At 40.5% G+C, this 19,463-nt stretch overlaps 1 protein-coding gene across 1 annotated transcript; it reads left to right on the forward strand.

Annotated features, from left to right (window-relative positions):
* The first annotated feature begins 658 nt into the window (after positions 1 to 658).
* Positions 659 to 17,820, forward strand: cd82b (CD82 molecule b). The gene is made up of 9 exons (XM_088299509.1): positions 659 to 827; positions 5,512 to 5,584; positions 6,844 to 6,916; positions 11,129 to 11,253; positions 12,537 to 12,611; positions 14,725 to 14,823; positions 15,060 to 15,233; positions 15,898 to 15,981; positions 16,506 to 17,820. Exons 2-9 carry the CDS (start codon positions 5,522 to 5,524, stop codon positions 16,581 to 16,583), a joined length of 771 nt encoding a protein of 256 aa, XP_088155635.1. The 5' UTR covers positions 659 to 827; positions 5,512 to 5,521; the 3' UTR covers positions 16,584 to 17,820.
* The last annotated feature ends 1,643 nt before the right edge of the window (positions 17,821 to 19,463 follow it).

Below are 19,463 nucleotides of genomic sequence, written 5' to 3' on the forward strand. Positions count from 1 at the left end.
CGACTTACCGCCTACAAATTGGCAAACACGTGCAACAAGGGTTGTGTCTATATGAAAATCAGACTACTTTGCACCACGGTATACAAGAAAAAAAACATTTAAAGCATTTAAAGTTTAGTTAGTTGAGTTTTACATAATACTGCTGTTTTGGTCCATAGAGGGCATAAAAAAATATTTACGTATGGATAAGTCTGACCCCGTGAACATTTTGAGTGGTTGGAAGTAAAAAAAAATAAGAATTCAGAAATAACTTCGTCACACCTCAAAAGCAGAGTCCTTTTTTGGTCATTTTCTATTTTAATTTCAACGCACAAGGGTCTTTTTAACTTTTTCAGTGTTACCAGTTTGAGTTAAATAAAATAAACACACATTAGGGCCATTAATTACAATATAGGCTATTCATTTAAAACAAAAATGCCGAACTTTAAGGCTATTACAGTGAAGTTGAACATTTCCGCTGACAGGCGAAGATACTAGCCACTAAACTAACGAGGAAGTTGCAGTGAAGTCATATATTTATTTTTGTAACAATATGACAATGTAGTTGATTTAACCTAGTTATTCGCCCAGTATTGAAAACTCCAAATGAAATATGTGGCCTTGAATGCTGTCAGTCGTGAACGGACAGGAGTGGGTTAAACAAAGTCGGCCACGCGCGGGTGTGCGCGTGCCTGTGAGCAAGTGAGCTCTTCCCAGGACACGCACGCGCAGTCGCGCACACGTTCTCAGTTCTTACCAGCAAGCGAGCGAGCAAGCAAGCCGTTGGAATCCCTCACACGCTTGTCCGAAGACTGTCGACCTAAACTCGGTGATTTGAAAGTTACCAAGTAAGTGTTTCTTGACATTATTGGATTGTAACCACCATTATTTAAATGTGTACTGTACTTTGTTGCTCTTGTCGTATTTTTCGTCGTTCCTTGCGCGTGAATTAAACTTTTTTTTTTGTCCCAATGTTAACGCGTTGACTGCTGTGTCGAGAATTTTGGCGTATTGATTCTATAATCTCGTTAAACAACTTTTGAAGCTCATGAAGCCCGACGCAAGAGTGTCTAACTCAGCAGGACGTCAACGTTACATGTAGGCGCTTTTTGGTTGTCTTTTTAACTAACTTCGGATGTCTTTTTTTTTAACTGTATTGTACACTGAAATACTTAAAATTACATCAACCACTTCGTTTGGCTTCACAGTAAACGAGCTGCATCCCATTTCTTAATATATTCTAATATATAAGCGTGTGTGTGTGTGTGTGTGTATATATATATATATATATATATATATATATGTATATATATATATATATATATATTAGTGCTGTCAAGTGATTTCATTTGTAACTAATTAACCACATAAAATTCCATGATTAATTGCCATCAATCACATTTTTCTAGTTGTATTTTTTGTGAAGCTTGTAACAGATATTTACTTGAATAATATCTTGGATTCAATGCAAAATCACCAAATATGAAGTATATTTAATTCAAAGACCGTTCTAATAGCTTTCTTTGATTCTTGAATATGATCTAAACGGGGTCGTCTTTACGGGCATTTTTCTCAAAACTGCCCACTTAAGCAATGTTGGTTTGCAAGGCCTGGTGGTAACTTGAGCAGGGTGTTTTGTTCTGAGATGATGTGCTAAGGATGTACAGCTTGTATGGTACAATATTTGCAAAGTATGCAAATTATTTTTGAAGTAAATCAAACTGAGATAAACTATTTAATTGATCTGAAAAAAATGAATTAATCTCCAGAGTTAACGCTTTTGAGGTATTGACTTAATAGTGTGGTTATTGTTGTTTGCAGTGATGTAGTGCTAAATTGCATCATAATGATTTTTTTTAGGCCTCTTTTAAGCAACTCTCTGAAATAGTGGTTTGTGCCCTAAAAACTTTAATCACTCTTCTAAACTGCTGCCTACGGTATTTCCTTTAATGAAACAGCAGTTGCGACATGGCAACCCAGGGTACTTCAGTGGATTTTTAAAATTTTTTTATTTTATTTTGTGTGGTTGATCAGCAGACTCTGTTGAGCAATCTAAACCATGATGTCTTCCGGTTTTGAAATGGTGTGAGATTGTAATGGCAAAACCCTTTCAGAATCTCATAGCTGGTGTTTGGGAGCCCCCTCTTTGTCACCACTGATGAATCATTGTCTACACATTTCCCATGACATCACACACTTAAACAACCTCCAGATGATATCACCCCAGAAGCCTTTTCGCTTACCTTTTATAGATACAATCTTCATCCAATCATTTGTTTTTCAATCACATCCCCTGTTCAGGGTCACAGGGAAGCTGGGAAGACGACTCAGTGATAGGCTCACCCCGAACTGGTTGCCTGTTTTGTGACCAACTGCACTACTAATGACCACGCTAGTGAGGACATTAAACTACATCTCGTGTTGAAGCAGGATTCTATGACCGTATTAAAGGCTTTTTTTAAAAACCAGGTTAGTGTTGGAGGGTCATGCCAGAGTACAGGCTTGACAGATGTTTAAATGGGTCAGATATTGATACAACAGCAGTGGATGAAGGTAGGTCGAGACCTATTGCCTTCAGGGCTGTGTTTGATCCATGCTGGGTCCGTTAGACATTCTGCCATCTGCCACTCATGCTGCCTGTAATACAGGGGTGGGGAACTCCAAAAACAAAAGCGAATGGGAATTGTCAAGGGAAATGCTCTTAAAAATGTTTGATTAGTGCATCATATGCTCCCAATTCGATTATGGAAAATAATATAATTGAATTTTTTTTCCCTCCAAATTGCGTCTGCGATTTTTTTTTTTTTCTTCTTAGGTCCTTTTTAATGATTTTTGAACAGTTAATCTTTGTTACAACAAATAATACCATATCTGTTGTGTATTATAGGATTCTGAGGTAAATGCAAATGGATCACCAAGACAAAATAATTCTGCCACACAAGTGTGGTGTCAAAAAAGGCAAAAACTAAAGTGCAAATTAAAACAATAATGCAAACAAGCCCGTAGCTTTACCACTTCCTACTTATCACTTTGTTTTATGAAACATGATACAGTATGGAAACGTGGACTTTATTTCTTAAATCACTCACTCAACTCATCGTATGGATAAATAAGTAAATAAAACAAAATTAAAACTTACAGCTTTTCAGTTTGTAGCAGCACAAATGTCAACAGGTAGGATAAGTAAGATAATGTTTACGTTTGACGTGAACGAATGAGCGCCAGCAGGCTTTACTATTCGGTAGCATCTCATCATTAAACATCTTTTTGACTGTCTTTGCTCCGAAACATACGGTCGAATTCATCCTCTTGATATTTGACTGCTTGACAACTTCGCATGGATGCGTTTTGATTTATCATGGTTCAAGTAGCCGCACGCTATCGTCTCTGTGTGTGCGCTCAAACTTCGGAGACGCGTAAATCAAAGTCAACCCTTACAACGGCCACACGCATCACGCAGACATGTCCACACACACTCACTCCAACATACGTGAGCAGCCCAAACATCACAAAATGCACAACACATGTACACGGTGAGTCTTTTTTCCACACTAGGAAAATTTTGTTAATCTAGCAAAGTGAAAAAGATCAAAATGTTCGAAAATGGAAATGTTGCACGGCTGAATGTTAGTACAGCAGCATTCGGTTTGCCATCTTGCCCTCCGCTTTGCTCTCAGCAACAAAAATTTTTATTGCAAATGCAATTAATCCTTCCGTCCTACTACAGAAGAATTATTTATTTATTTGATAAGGAGAAAGTTCCCTTCGACTGAACTATTTGCATTTCAGATGACACATATTCATCACTATTGAAGAATCCTACTGCTAAAAAGTGAAAAGTGATTAAAGTGGCTGTTCATTACTCTCTTTGAAGCTACGCCGGTAACCCATCTAACATGTTGCGTTATGGCACATTGTCCGAGGCCCGTTTTCGTAAAGGGCTCTGTTTACTAACAATGTGAATCATCGCTAAACCATTTTAATCTACACTCCTGCAGTCCATCAATCCGCAAAGAAAATCTTCTTTGAGGATTATATTCTTGCATGACTATCAGTTGTGTGATGTAGGCTTTGTATGCCAGGGTTCAGCACAAAATTGTCGCTATTTAGGTCATCTAGCCACCAGATGCTCTTTTCACAAGTCAAATGTTTTATGGTGATTATACAATTTTTGTTTACTTGCGAAAAAATGAACCATTTTATGACATATATTATTACTGAAATTTATGACTGGTCAGTAAGTGACCACAGCCCATGGTGCTGAAAGTCAAGGCAAAACCACAAGCTTGTAAATGATCCTACGACAGCAGCAGTTTTGTTCAGAACTGGGCAATATTTTCTTTTAGCCAAACAGCATAGTAGGCTCAGTTTGAACGCTTTCGGAGAACAAGAATTAAACATGACAAATGCAAAAAAAAAAAAAAGAAGATGAGTCAAGTTGCCCTGGTTCAACATTTCAATGATCTTGGTGACTGAGAATCGACATAGAAGAAAAATTACTTAAACGATTCTGTTATCATGCCAATAATATGTTCATTAAAAGAACAGCAAATGTTTTCTTCTCCAAACAGTTACTATTGTCTTGTTAAAAAATGAACTATTGGCCCATCAGGTGATAGATTAACACAGTGACTTTGTCAAGTCATGTGTTAAGTATTTCCTGTAAATGCAGTAACGATTTAGTGCCTTTGTATGTAAAAATTGATTATTGAGCAATTGTCTTTTAAGCAACCTCGTGTTCTCAATTAGCCACATTTGCTAGTCATATTTTGTGTACCCAATGAAGGGAAAGGTCTGGCTATGGTAAATATTTATTTAGCACTTTTGGAGCACTGCCTTCTCATCCTGTTGCTAGGGAGCTCCAGAAAGTGTGCCTGCTGTTTGGCCTACAGCTGTTTCTCACAAGGAAAGTTTTGCTCATGGAGAAGCTACTGAGATGCAGTCATACATGTAGACTTGTGCAGTCATCCTTATGCGACTGTGACAGAGTAGCAAAATAGTTGCGAAGCAGATGTCACTTTAACATGTCCAAACTTTTTATTGTCTTACTGCTCTGGTTCCACTTTTTTAGGCTTGTACGTCATCGAGCCACGCTGATTACTGTTTTGCAAACTTGTTGCACCAAGTAAACCTGGCTTGCGTTTGCTTTTGATGACATGGCATTAGCATGCTTCGTCACTATTGTGTCTTTTCTGGCTGATCTAGACTTTTGAAACTTAAAAAAAAAAAAAAAAACTCTTGACATTGTTGATCTCATAATCTGTCGGAATGATTAAGATATCTTAAAGGACACCACAGGCCCATATCGGAGCTGTTTGCATGGAGGTTGGCTCATGGGAAAAAAAAAGTCTCTGAGTGTTGAATTTCTGATTTTTTCCGTTGTTCTTTCTACGTGGTTTGGGTTTGACCTTCTCCCGGGTAACTGCCTTTGTATAATTATCTCTTTTCTATCTGTGTTTTTATGTTTCTCGCTCACTTTGGCGATCCAAAATTAAATGTAACCACTGCACTGTGTTTACTTCTGTCTCGCAGAATCGCAACCATGGCCAAAGGATGCATCACCGTCATCAAGTACTTTCTCTTCCTCTTCAATCTCATTTTCTTTGTAAGTATGCACCGATTCACAATCACACATTCGGTCCTGTTTTACTTGTTTAAAGTTATCCTTAGTACTGTATTTAGTCTAATGTTTTCCTGCTGTGTGGTGGAACGCGGCATTGCCACCATGACTTGACTTTGTAACTATGTTTAGCAAGTATTCAGAGTCCCCTGAGACAAAAAAAAATGGGACTAGTGACAAATCTTGTGACTTTTCTTGTGTGTTATTGGAGGCTTTTAAAGACCCCCTCACAGATCTAATCATAGCAGAAGATGTTTACCCGAACTGCAAGTTAATTGTGCTTGCAAATCCAATTTGGAATCAAAAGTGTGTGTCCACACAAAGATTTGAAATGTGACATGCACACGAAAGACATTAGTGCGGAGTGATGACGAGGTAGAAATTGAAAAAGCCTTGGTCACTGGCAAGGTAAAGCACATCCCTCACGGTGATCGTCGTGATTGAATAGCCGCTAAACATAACTCGATTAACGGAGCACCAAATGTCCCGTTTGCTTTGACTGGCGGTGAAACGTTAAACATGGCGTCAGCGCTGGCTGGTCTCGAGCGCTGCAGATTGTTTATTAAGTTTTATTGCCATCTTGTTCTGACGGGGCACCACATGTAGTCAGGGCCAGATAAAAACAAGACTCTTAAAATGGATTCTGTGAGGATGTCTGGACTTCCAACGAGTTTGTATCCCTGAACGAAAGTTTTTGATGTGTGTGTCTTAGGAAGTGTGTGTTGCTGTTTGTCCATGTGTAAACTTTAGTGGACGCCAGGAACTGGTGGGCTAATGATGACTGCCGGGAGCTCGATAGGCCCACTAAATGAACACCTCTTAACCAGGGCTTTAATTATTGCTCACGTGCTAGGGAGGGGTTCCGCAAGCACCCATCTACTGCCCCACACCCCCAAGCACGGTGCCCCTCAACTGCCTAACAAGAACCATCATTATCATCACATCAAGGGTCTGCACTGAACTTCATGACCTAATTAGTAGTGAACAAAAGGTTTTGGGGCTGTTCCACACAAAATCCCAAAAAGTGGTTTCTTAACATGACCGTTGGAATAAGAAGGCTCTGAGCTTGTTCGTCACATTGTCCTATTTCCAGCTGTTTTTCTTTTTGAAGAGAATTGGATTAATCCCAGATGTAACTGGCTGCATAATCAAGAGTTGCCTCTGTTGAAGGCAGCCCAACAACAGCGTAATTTCAACATCAGTCGATAGTGCTTGACTCTTCTCTACTGTATTTGCCTTTGCAGGTCTTTGGAGCGTTGATCATGGGCTTTGGACTGTGGGTTCTGTTTGATAACCAGAGTTTCATTGCTGTTCTACGTAAGTGCCTAAACACACGCCCTTACTCCCTCCCAACTCCCACGTCCTGGTGTGATAATGCTCCGTAAATATGCAGATCGTTTGACCCGTGTCAGTTCTGCTGACTGGAGACTGCCTATTCTGCGCAACATATTCAGATCGCCTCCCAAGAGGCTTTGTGCAGAGGAACCATGTAAAAATGTTCACACCAAACCCAGAAAAGCACCTAAATGAAACATGATGACTTCTTAACTTCCTTTTTAATAGTCCCTTTATTTTCTTGTAAGAACACAAAAACTCAGTGAAGAGCTCACCATTTCAAGACTTCTCAAGTTGTTTAGTCTTATGACAGAGAATAGCTTCTCGTTTCCATGGGGAGTTGTACCTTGAACCCAGTAGCTCTCAACACACAATTCACACCCCCACAGATGTCGTCGCAGTTATATTTGTACCCAAGGAGCTAAAGCTTCCACAGCGTTGAATACGAGAACATTATCAGCACAATGCTAAAAATGTTTAAAAGAACAAAAAAAAAAAGGAAATAATGAAACCAAATTGTAGCTTTGGCTGACAGGAAGCCAGGATGGAAAGTCATCTCGTATAAATCTCTACAGCCACACTTTTGCTATATTCATTCCAGATGTATCTTTGCTTTGTAGTAGCAAAGTTTCCTTCTCCCCAAAGTTGAAAATTTACTGTTCTACCCGTTATAGTTTGAAAGCTAAATTCTTGCAGGGATTTCTTTTTTTGCTTCCTGTTCGTGACATGCCGACACCCCCATGTAAACGAGAGCTTTTTATACTCTTAAAATGCACCACTTTTTTTTGTTACCATTAAACGGACAGAATGAAATTACAACACAATACCATTTAGTCAAGTTCTACGGCGTCCATAATATGACAATACATCGGCAGAAAAATATTCTATTTTGGTCGTTTCATTTTGAGTCCACGAGGTAACTGCGACTCTTTACAAAGTGTACTTAACCTTATGTGTCTGCTGGAACTACTTTAGAAACCAAGACTGGGAGTTCAATTGTTTTACTTTGAAATATTAGAAACTCAAAAAAAAAATTCCACAACAAATAATTTGCAAACCGCTGATCAGTTGACTGTATCCACCATGATCCTCAAAAGTAATGACCATAAATGACGGCCGTTGTTTCCGTTAATTGAAGTGTAAAAAAATATTTTAAAATTATTTCGTGTACTTGACCAGTGTTTGCTGGCCTTGGAACAACCCAACCATGACTTTCAACAATCTCCTGCGAACAAGGGCTGAGTGAATTTTCTCTCATGTATTCATAGCACACTGCCAGAATTTTTAACGCATGTATCATTTTTAACTAGATCAGTCTTAGACTCACACTCCTGGACCATGATTTCTGAGATCAATTTCTGCGATTTAAAGCATATCGACCTATGTTTGAATATCTTTCCAGTTGAGTCATGAATTTTAAGCATTGACAAAGACCAACCAAGATTGACCTTAGTGTCCTGAACTCGTCATATTCGAGTGTTGTCTTCTTCCTGCGGGAGAATCTGTTTGCTTATCACCCCTCTAGGCATCAAACACATAAAAAGAATTATAATATTTGTGTTCCCCTCACAAACCAGCAGCACTGTTATGATAATCCATCTGTTGCTCCAAAGATTGTAGCGACCCTTCCTCCTGTTGCATATGGGACTTAGGGAACCCCCCTCCATACGCTTTCCAACCTGTTCACCCCCTTGTCCAAGAATACTGACCTCACTGAAAGCACCCTGCTGCTGTGCATAGAAAAAAAATTGCTTTGTCCAGCTAAGTTTATTGATCCACAGTAGTCTCTGAAGTTGCACCATTGCTGTACATAAACAGGATCTCTTTGTCTTCTGTTTCCATTCATTATACGCGATATAAATAGAAGCATGTGTTGCTGCTTCAATAACTGGAGGCAAAAAGACACTGGGAATGTTTTGATGTCAAAAAAGCATTTTCTCTCCTTCCCTCACACTCGGCTTTCCCCAGCTAGAGAGTGGAGCAAAACAGATTTTCAGACACCCTCCACAGGAGAATATTTAGAAAGCCAAACGTCTTCATGGTAATTATTTGTAAAAACGTACAACCCTCACTATTCTCCAAGTGCATGTTTGCTGGCGCTCTGGTTGTATTTCCAGTAAGATCTGCAATACCAATCCCTCCTCTCTCCATCGGCCACTTTCTCAAAGGACCCCATGACACGTGTGGCAAGTTCATGAAAACCAAGCCAAACTATTTTAGACGAGACTTGCCTGGAAGTGAGGCTCAACGCATTATGGAAAATTATAGTACAGAGGCCAACACTTTCTGACTCGAGCCATGCTCGTGTTTTTAGCACGGAGGAAGACGGCAGGAAGTCGATGAAATATAGTTCACCCCACAGATGAGGTACACTTGGCAGAGGGCCTAAGAGGAAATACTTCACTAGAAATTTAACAAGCGTTTTCTTTTAAGAAGAGACAAACTGTCCCATAAAACGTCACGTATTAGGAGCAGTAAACAGATAAAAGCGACAGTCATGATAAAGAGCTACCCGATTTCTTAATTTTCGTGATTATTCCACTCATGTAATCCTTAGCGGTTGAATGTTTTTATGCTTTATTGAGCTTCTTGTAGCGATTGATTTAGGGAAACATACAGTTGCCTTGTAGGCTCAAATGTCGGTGTTGTGGGAGAACTCTCCTTCCATTGTGTTGCCAGAGAAACCTTTTTTTTTTTTTTTAACTCAAAGTGTAATTAAAATAAGTGTCATTTCCTGAGGCTTGGCCAGGTGCTAAAGACAACCAGTAAAGTAATGTAGTGTAGTGTGTGTCAGACGGATTTATGTGGGAAGATTTGTGAGCAGTCTCGTATTACTGAGTTTAGAGTATATCGCTTATTTTTATCATGTCTGCTTTAATGACACCAACACACAACCATGTAAAGCATCAGCAGATAATTGAGAAGAATTGTATATGTAGTCGGTTGCCAAGAAGCAGTAAAGGGCAGCCGTGGATGAGCTGCTGCAGCTGCCAGGCTCGTCTCAACAACGTGGAGTGAATTATCTGATTCTTGCCAGTTTGTTCCAGCCTGGAAATGTTCCACGGTGCTTCGTTTCGGTTTTTTGTGTTTTTTTTTTTTCCCCTCTTTAAAAACACAGATAACACATGGCCTCACACTGGCTGTGGTTTATCTCCTCTGCAACCCAATCCAATCTTCCATTTCATTCTCTCACCGTTCCAAAGACGGCAATCAATTAATCTTACTACATATTTTACTTGTCTTGCTTCAATTTTCTGCAGGCTGATAATGTTTTTTGGAGGAGGGAAGTATGTCACTCTGTTTGCACTGAGAATCCTCTCCTCCCCCTTATTTATTTATTTATTTTTTGCTCACTCTGACTATCCATATCAAATTGTCTTGCGTGTGAATAAGGATTCCATCTCAGCTCAGATAGTTTGGAAACTTTTTCTGTGGTTACAAGAGAAAAAGAAGAGCAACGTTTGGGGTGTGGCTGCTTATCCCAAAGACTCGTAGTGCAGTTTGGATCCTTACTTAAAGCGGAAGTCAAGTCAAAAATTTTCTTGACAATATGTTCTATGCAAGGGTGGCACAGTGGACAACTGGTTAGCACGATGGCCTCGCAGTACAGAGGCGGTGGGATTGATTTCGGCTCCGGCCTTCCTGTGTTCCCCCCATGCCTGCGTGGGTTTTGTCCGGGTACTCCGGTTTCCTCCCTCATTCCGAAAACATGCAGAGCAGGTTGATTGAACACTCTAAATTGACCCTATGTGTGAGTGCGAGAGCAGAAGATTGTTGATTGATGATTGTCTTTGTGTGCCCTGTCATTGTCTGGCAACCAGTTCAGGGTGCACCCCGCCAAATGCCCGAAGACAGCTTGGATAAGCTCCAGCACATCCACGACCCTTGTGAGGAGAAGCGGTTCAGATAATGGATGGATGGATGTTCCATGCACCCCCACTAGTCTTGACACTTCTGATTAATTGTTCATTTGTGGCTCAGTTTGTAAGCGTTACATGACGAAACCCAGATAACATATTGGCCAGGATTGGTTGTTTCCTGAGCCCCAAGACGCTTCAATGTATTTTTCAGTCAACAACAGGTGACAAATTGGCCACCCCCTGACATGGATAAAAACATTATTTCCTGCTAAATTCATATTCCACAAACACAGCATTATTTATTTTTTATGATTTTATTTTATTTTTTTTACAGAGGAATCATCAGACACAGTTAAAGTGGCTTCCTACATCCTCATCGGTGTGGGGTCCTTGTCAATGGCCATGGGCTTCTTCGGCTGCATTGGAGCCATCTATGAAATTCGTTGTCTTCTTGGTCTGGTGAGTATGGAATACGGATACAAACAATATTTTCTTTTTGTTAAATTGCCGATGGGTGGCTTTAATCCATCTTTTAGTGGGAGAGTTTTCATTCACAGTTTATGGCCCAATTTTAGATTAAACTAACAAACTCACAGATGACCAAGAGATGATTGACCAGCAGCAAGAAAACATCCTTGGTTGATTATCCTTTAAAATTGTCCCAGTAATTATGTTAAAACACAATCCTTGAAAGTTTGCCAAATATTGGTTGGTTTCTGTCAATATCAGGCAAAATGGAATGCACTACTTGGCTACTACTTGTGGCAAACTGTCCGTTATTCTACTCAATTATAACACATTCCGAGAGCAATTCTCCTAATCCATTAAAATCCCTGACAAAGCAACAACAATGCTGACTGCAATCTCTTGTATGCATGTTGACCTTTTTTTACTCCAACCACAAATGTGCAAGTCATGCAACATCTCGCGGCACCCCGCATGATAGTCATGACCAAAAAGCTAACTAATTGTTTTGTTGTGTGGTGGCCGGATGAAAGCGCTCTCTCCATGGTCAGCCTGATTTAGTCATGTTAGTCTCTACTTCCCGTAATTCCTTTACATTCCCCCATGATACTGAAATAGAGGAAACCCTAAAACCATGCTTCTTGTCCACAAAATTGACCATAGTAGTTAATCATCTCTTGGTGCTATTGACTGTTATTTCAAGCTATCATTCGAATAGAAGCCGCACGTTTCCTTGCAAGAAAAGTGCATGTATTGCATCTGCTTCAGGTCCACATGCCTGCTTAAGAGCACGTGACAAATTCCCGCTGACACTGAAGCCAATCGCGCCGCGAGTCTCTCGACTTATGTATGTGTTGACTGCCGGAGGTGGGTCGGCGGGGGGCCAAGGGTAAAAGCCAGTAAGATGGAGTTTATGGTGGGGGGTGTACGTGGCCTCTTCTGTTGGCCGTTAATTGTAGAGCTGTTGTTGACCTACTTTTTTTTTTTTTTTCCAGTGACAGTGAGCAGCTGCCACTGGACCTCTTAACAATCGCACAAACGTACCAAACCCTTAGAGATCATGTAAAAGAAAGTCCTACACGATTAAAAATTAAATGTTAAGATGCCTGACAGTGTTGAGCCTCAATGGGTCCATTGGAAGGCAAAATATGAATCAGAGCTATTATTATTATTGTCAGTACTAGTTGGGTTTTTAGATTGTAATTTTGCTTGAGTGCCACCAAACTACTGGAGCGGTCTCAGTTGAACGTTATTCTCGTTGTGTTTCTCCCCAACAGTATTTCACCTGTCTGCTGCTCATCCTTATCGCCCAAGTGACCGCTGGAGTTCTCATCTACTTCCAAAGAGATCGGGTGAGACACTCTCTTCCGTTTTCTTTTAGTTGTCTTTCAACCCTGCTTAGAATGCTGCCCGCCATCAATTCCTCCCATTGCTGCAGCTGTGGCCTGCCGGGTGTTTGTGCTTCCTCATGTCACAGCTGTGAGCGTCAGCCACCTGCTTCCTGTGGTGAAACAGTTTCATAGCTCGACAAGTAGAAAGTCACAGGATGTTTTTTTTTTTTTTGTTTGTTTTTTTGTTTTTTGTAACAAATGTGAGGCTGAGGCTTGTGGTACGCCAGATGATGTAAGTCTTAGTAGTAGTGTAAAATACAGCAGTGTTTTATCATCACATATTCACCTGCCTTTTTTCTTCTAAATGGAAATGATAAATATATTCATGTCAACTATTTTCCTCTGTCTAAAGTTGTTTGTGAGGGAAAAAACAAAATTTTGAAAGTCATCCTTAGGCTTTGGGAGTACAGTGTCCCCAACAGAGGTGGGCTGCAACTGCCTTGCCATTAAAAAAAACACACACACAAACCCCATAATACACACAAACCAAATAATCATCATATGCCTGATTATGAGCTCATGGTAAATTTCTTTGCAGATTTTCTCAGTTTGCGACCAGATCATGCTCAGTTGCATGTGTGGATTTAGATCAGAGGAACTAAAGTGTAAATACATGTAAAAGAAAAGCTAATGAATAGTCATTCAACACAACATCAAGAGCATGAGTAACAAATTAACAGGATGCGGGGGGGCGACTGGCCTTTAACTTGTGAGGCACCTGCAAGCGCAATTGGCCAAAAATTTATGACACACAACATCCTTTCATTCACTATACTGCTTTACCAGAAGCAGCGTTAACCACTCAACCACCCAGCCAGTCAGGCTAGTCCTTAATAGCACATGGGCGACTGACTGCCACACATCGAGCCGTCAGAACTACCAACTACATAACATTTGTCCAAATCATGTTAAAAAGTGCTGATCTCATTCATTTAAGGGAGAACTAAAACAACCAGGCTTAGTGTCGTTGCACATCATGTGGAGGGTGTGTTGTATTTGACCACTCCCAGGCAGGCCAACTGAGCGCTTTCCTTGTGCGTGCACGGCTGCAGACTGCTGCTGCTGCTGCTGCTCTTCGGCAAGAGCGTGTGTGCGCGGCCTCAATGAGCCTGGACGTGCTCCTTGTGTTTAAGGCTCACCACAGGGCAGGGCGGTGCCCCTTTCCCAGAATAGGGTGAGGTTGTATCTCCAAAAAGAGCTCTGAAGGCTCCCAACGCTGCCGCAGCTCTGTGTGATCTTGCACACAAACAGACGCTCGGGCTGCATTTACGCAGCTTTTCAGTTCGGCGTGGCACCTGACAGATCCACAACACCGGAGGCGTGGCCTAGTGAAACATTTATATTAGATGTTGGCACAAAGACATGGGTGTGTTTTTTGTCTTTTCCATTCAGAATACATTATATGTGGACAGATTCATACCCTTCTTAAAAATAATTATTGTGCAATGAATTAGAGCTCAACAATGTATCAAATTCAAATCAACAGCAAAATGTAGTAGAATGTAATTTTCAAATCACAAAGGCCGAAATTTGGAAGTGGGCACTGCTTAATTGCGGTCTGTAGGCTTTATTATTTTCTTTACTTTATATGCATCTTGATTTATGTTGAGTGCCCGAGACATTTCACACAATTACATGAAAAGTTGAATTGATATGCCACAGATTTGTTTGGTATTTTAATCTGATTTCTGACTTGCTGCCTTATGTTTACGCCACACTTGTTGGGTGAATTGATGGTAGCATTATTGTAGAGAAATCTTAAAAGAATGCAAGTCAAATTATTTCATAAGTTACCAACTCTAATTAAAGTACAACAAACTGTCTTTCATTTGAATTTATGATTCATCCGACCAAAACGTTTGTGTAAAACATGTTTGATTTTCTTGATTGTATTTGCAGATTTGCAGGTTAATGTATTGCCTGTTTGATTGAAAAAAGAACAGGTAGAGGACCTTGAAAAAGTAATCCCATTTCAAATTGAAGTAGAAAAAATTAAAATTACCATTAGATTATTTTTCAAAATCATTCAGCCCATCTATGAATGTTAATCAATACTCTACATTGTGTTTACTAGTTGAAACATGAAATGTCCAACATCATCAAAGGCATGATCGTCCACTACACCGGCCAGAACAAAACCACAGAGCACACTTGGGACTACGTCCAGAGGACGGTGAGTTGACGACGCTGATCGTGTTTCCAAGTTTACAAACAATGCATTCGGCATTGACTCTGTTACTGTAGTATGTTGAGCTTTCACCTTCACTGAAGGAGCTGGAATATATTTGCAGTGGTTAAAACTGTGGAAAATGACATTTGACAACCTCAGTAAAATGAGGTGTATTTTTGTCACGCTTCAGGAAACAATCCGCTACCCACTCAGCTCACACTTCTCCTCTCTCGTCACAGATGAAGTGCTGTGGGTGGACGGGGCCTGGCAACTGGTCTGACAATATGCTGATTAAGAACTCCTCGCAGCACCTCTATTCGTGTTCCTGTCGCAACGAGTCCATGCCTGGAACTGACATCAAGGTGGAGGGCCTGTGTGAGCACCTGTCCTCTGATCTTCCTGTCTACCAAACGGTACAGCCGCTTTCGACTTGTTTGTTTATTTCTTATTTAGTGTCATGCACAAATTGAAGGTTCTCAGCTGGCATTCTGCAATATTTGTGTATGGGCTCTTGCTGAGTCTGCTGGTCTTTTCGGCTTTTTCCAAGTTTTTGCTTAGGTCTTGCCAATTTTTGGCTGTGCAGTTTTCATTGGCCCAAGTTATCCTGCACATCCACTATGACTTACTATATTTCCCTTTCACTCTCAATGTCATCACGTTGTATCATGACATATTGCTACGGAATTAATGGTGCGTGAAGTCCCTGCTGGTGTGCACTGCCGCTGCTTAAAGACAGCTGCAAACAGGGGAGATTATTGATAAAATAGGGTGGACTTATTTTCACATTTTCTGAAAGGAAAGAATTGTGAATTTCTATGAAAACCGATGAAAATTATTGTTAAAAAAATTGCTGCAGGGAAAAAACTGTTCACAAACGTGTTTTGTATTTGGAAAAATAAAACAAATCCCAGAAGAGGAACTCAATACACGACTGTTAATGTCACGTGAAAGTGGAAATTTGAAAATAAATCTGTTTAAGTCAGCTGCCTTTTTGAAGGCTCATTTTGGTGTTGTGGTCATCACTCATCCCTTGTTAATTTTTTTTCTCCTCTGCTTCCCCTCTTCTGGCTTCCTCAGGGGTGCATGACCAATGTGGAGAAATGGCTCTTGGAGAACTGTGGAGTTATCCTTGGAATATGCGTCGGAGTGGCAGTCGTGGAGGTATGCATCCATTTTGACCTCATAGCAGTACAGGAGCAAATAGATGATTCCTCCTCCTCCTCCTACGTTTTCCTACCTGAGAGTGTTGTAATGTGGTGGCACCACACATCTCATGGAAATTGTTTCGAAAAACATCAAATTCATGCGTATTGCCTTATATCAGCTTCTTTTACAAATGGCTGAAAGTGTGGCTCGTCTTGCCTATTTTCCGCAATGGATTTATGTTAGGAGGGTCATGCAGTATGCCGTGGAGGCATAATTGCAGCTACAGCCATTCACTAAAAGGATCAATGTTGATCGCTTCTTTTTTTTTTTCTTTTTTAAATCCAAACAATTTATTCTGAAGTAGATTCCCAGCACTATCGAAGTAAAGGACATTTCACAACTGAAGAGGGAGCCCTTGAGTAAGAAAACAAAACCAAACATGTTGCTGCCAGCAGCGCAACACGTTCCACTTGCCGCAATGTGTAACACGCTACATTGCAACACACTTAATTGTGACTCCTTTTTATTCCCCCCGCCAGCTTCTTGGGATGATCCTCTCCATGTGCCTGTGCAAGAGTGTCGTCCAGGAGGATTATACCAAAGTACCCAAGTACTGAAGTGCCGCTCACACTTACATACCTGTACATACATGTGTACTTGGATGGACTCCTTCCCTCTCTCGCTTCCTATCTCACATTCCTATGCACACGCACACACACACAAACACACACACATATAATGCACAAAGGCAGTCTTGCATTCGTGCTTCTCCTGCCTTGACAACTGTGCAGATTTCTCACACCCTCAAACGCGCAAAAGGTTGACAAACGTGTTGGCCATTGTTCACAAGTTACCATTGTTGTCTTGTAATAATAATAGTTATTATTATTATTATATACATTTAAAAGGAGACTGTGAGACATTTTCAAATTTTGGCGGCAGGTAGAAGGTTAGAAAGGATGCAAACGAGTACGATTTATTTTTTCCCTTTTGTGTTTCCCTCCGCTGACCTCAATGAAGCGCTTAAGAGTCAAAGAGAGCGAGAGAGAAAGAGCACTTTATTTCGATTTGATGGAGCCAAGACGCCGGAGACGTTCCTCACCTCGGCGCATCAAGATGAGTGTGAGTGGGCGTGTGTGGAATTAATCCCACTCTGTGATCTTGTAGTTTCTATTCCCGCCACTCCCGGGTGGAGGAGGAACAAAAAACAAAACAAAAAAACGGGCAGGGCTGCCATGGTGGAGGTTTTGGCTTCCCACACCAATTCCTCATACCTCCACAACTCCTGTTTAATCCCAGAAGCCTCCTCCACCCTTGTTCATGCTCAGCATCACAGAATTAGCCTTCCTCTTGAGCGCGTCTGACTGGTAGCTATATTTGAGTTTTCTCAAGGAAGCTTTCTCTGCCATTTTTTTTTTAATGGAAAATATTAGTGAACTGACAGACTCTTGATTCTGACCTTCCCCTGCCTGTTATTTCTGAGTTCTTGTTTTTCTGTTTATTTTCTGTAATAACCCATTTCACAGGAAGAATCTTGTTTAATACGTAGTGTACATCTATTTATAGTAATTTGTGTTCTCCTGTTCATTTAAAAAATATTGCTTTCTTCTACATGTTGCTGTTCTGTTATGTTGATGCATTTCTAGTATGTTATTGTTTAATCTGCCCAATTGTAACATTAATTTAACTTAAATGAGATGAAGTATTTTTACTGTTTTCAATCTTTTTTACACTTTGAAAGAAAAAGGAACAGTAGTTCAAACAATGTAAGTGGATCTGTAAGACATTTTTGAAGAAGAAAAAACAATTTTGTATTTTTGTTACTATGGAAAATTAAAATGAAAGGGGAATCCACCATTGTGTGCTTTTGTGTGCTCAGGATTGTACTGATGGAGACCAGTAGATGGCAGTATACACTAAGGCAAAATCAAAATGGGTCAACAAAGCAAACGAGAAGGTTGTATTGTATCTTGTAATTACCCCCAAACAAACTCTCAGAATGACAATGATTTGGAAACACCACCCCCTCCCTCCCCCAATACATGTCTTGATTTCAATGTGAAAACACCAAACCAAAAAAACTTGATTACAGCATTGTTTTCCTTGACCTTTCCGTCCTACTTTAAGCGCTGTCGCTCTGATCAAAGGGAGGGCGCCTCTTAATTTCACGTCAAGGCACTAGTAAATAGCTCCCCTGTGATTCACCAGCACAAACTCTCCACTATTGTATAAAAAAATGCATTAACTGCAGCTGCAGCATGAGAGCGTCTCATTGCTCCCACAACAGACCTCTCCACTAATTCACATGTCTGCAACTGGCCATGCTGAAATACAATCGTTTTACTTATATTTGAGACTATGAACAACAGCTGTGACACTCGGAATCTGTATTTGCATACTGAGAAACTAAAATAAGCAACTATAGTAATTCATGAAAGTGTTCACATCATGATCAATACAAGTGGATTTATGGTTTGTTTTTTTTTGTTTTGTTTTTTTGTGGTTTTTTTTTACGTGGTCGGAGGGCGGGGGACTGACCGGTAAAAAATGGTCAACTGCCGAACTCTTGAAAAAACACAATGGAATGCAATGCGCAATATGCTGTTAGATTAACTATATTTTTCCCTTGAAAAAGACACCACCAAACAAAAGTGCCCCCAAAAGTGTTGACTACTGATATAATGATCCTTGTCCCAATGTACTCACAATTATTTCCTCAGTATGCAAGCTGTGTCTGCGTATGAGCTAACTGGCAAAGAGCATTATGCTATAATTGACAACGGCTGGACACGCTGTTGAATTGTACCTTCTGCCATCTAGTGGACGTGAATTTGATTGTTCTGCCGTCACTAAATGTCGCTGGCAAACACAGATGACAAGAACAAACATGTATCAAGTTTCATCTTGCGAACGTCACTAGACCAAATGTAATGACTCAGAACAGGTGAGCCATGATTGGTCAAGTGACAAAATGGCCGCCACCTAAGATTAATAACCGCAGTATTAGACTAGTGGGGGTGTATGGAACATACTATCATCAAGAAAATGTAAAAAAGAAACTTTAATTCCAGTTTAAGTGATATTGTATAATTTTCCTTGATCCATCTGCTGATCACTCACGGCCCACTAATGTGCCGCATGACAGTGTTTGGAAATCACCTTTGTAGAACATCTCATCTTCTCCGGTTTTGGATTACTTTGAGTCTGATTACTTCAGAGCACAAAAATCTTGTTTGGCTCGCAGCGCCCCTTAATTAGATGGCTGGAGAGGATCAGCCCGGTTCCAGTAGGTGTTTAAATTGTCCCCGTGATAGGCAAAGAGTTGGCAAGTGGCTCCATGTTGATGGGTGTCCACCGCCTCATTTCCTGCCCAGCGGCATGAAGAATCCAACAGCGATGGAAAATAACACATCTTTCTCTTTAGAACCCCGTAGGCTCTCTGCTCTGATTGGTTGTTCTACTTTCTGGTCCATATGTTTTGTGGTCGCTTCCCCTGT

This window comes from Idiotropiscis lumnitzeri, chromosome 6, assembly GCF_059441095.1.
Source record: "Idiotropiscis lumnitzeri isolate Australia: NSW breed Sydney's pygmy pipehorse chromosome 6, RoL_Ilum_1.0, whole genome shotgun sequence".
NCBI lineage: Eukaryota > Metazoa > Chordata > Actinopteri > Syngnathiformes > Syngnathidae > Idiotropiscis > Idiotropiscis lumnitzeri.

Bases quoted from the DNA above. Each gene is read 5' to 3' on its own strand.
- cd82b (XM_088299509.1), top strand. From the start codon at position 5,522: ATGGCCAAAGGATGCATCACCGTCATCAAGTACTTTCTCTTCCTCTTC. The intron at 6,917-11,128 runs GTAAGTGCCTAA...TTTTTTTTACAG, and splicing joins GAGTTTCATTGCTGTTCTAC to AGGAATCATCAGACACAGTT. The intron at 14,824-15,059 runs GTGAGTTGACGA...CTCTCGTCACAG, and splicing joins GGGACTACGTCCAGAGGACG to ATGAAGTGCTGTGGGTGGAC.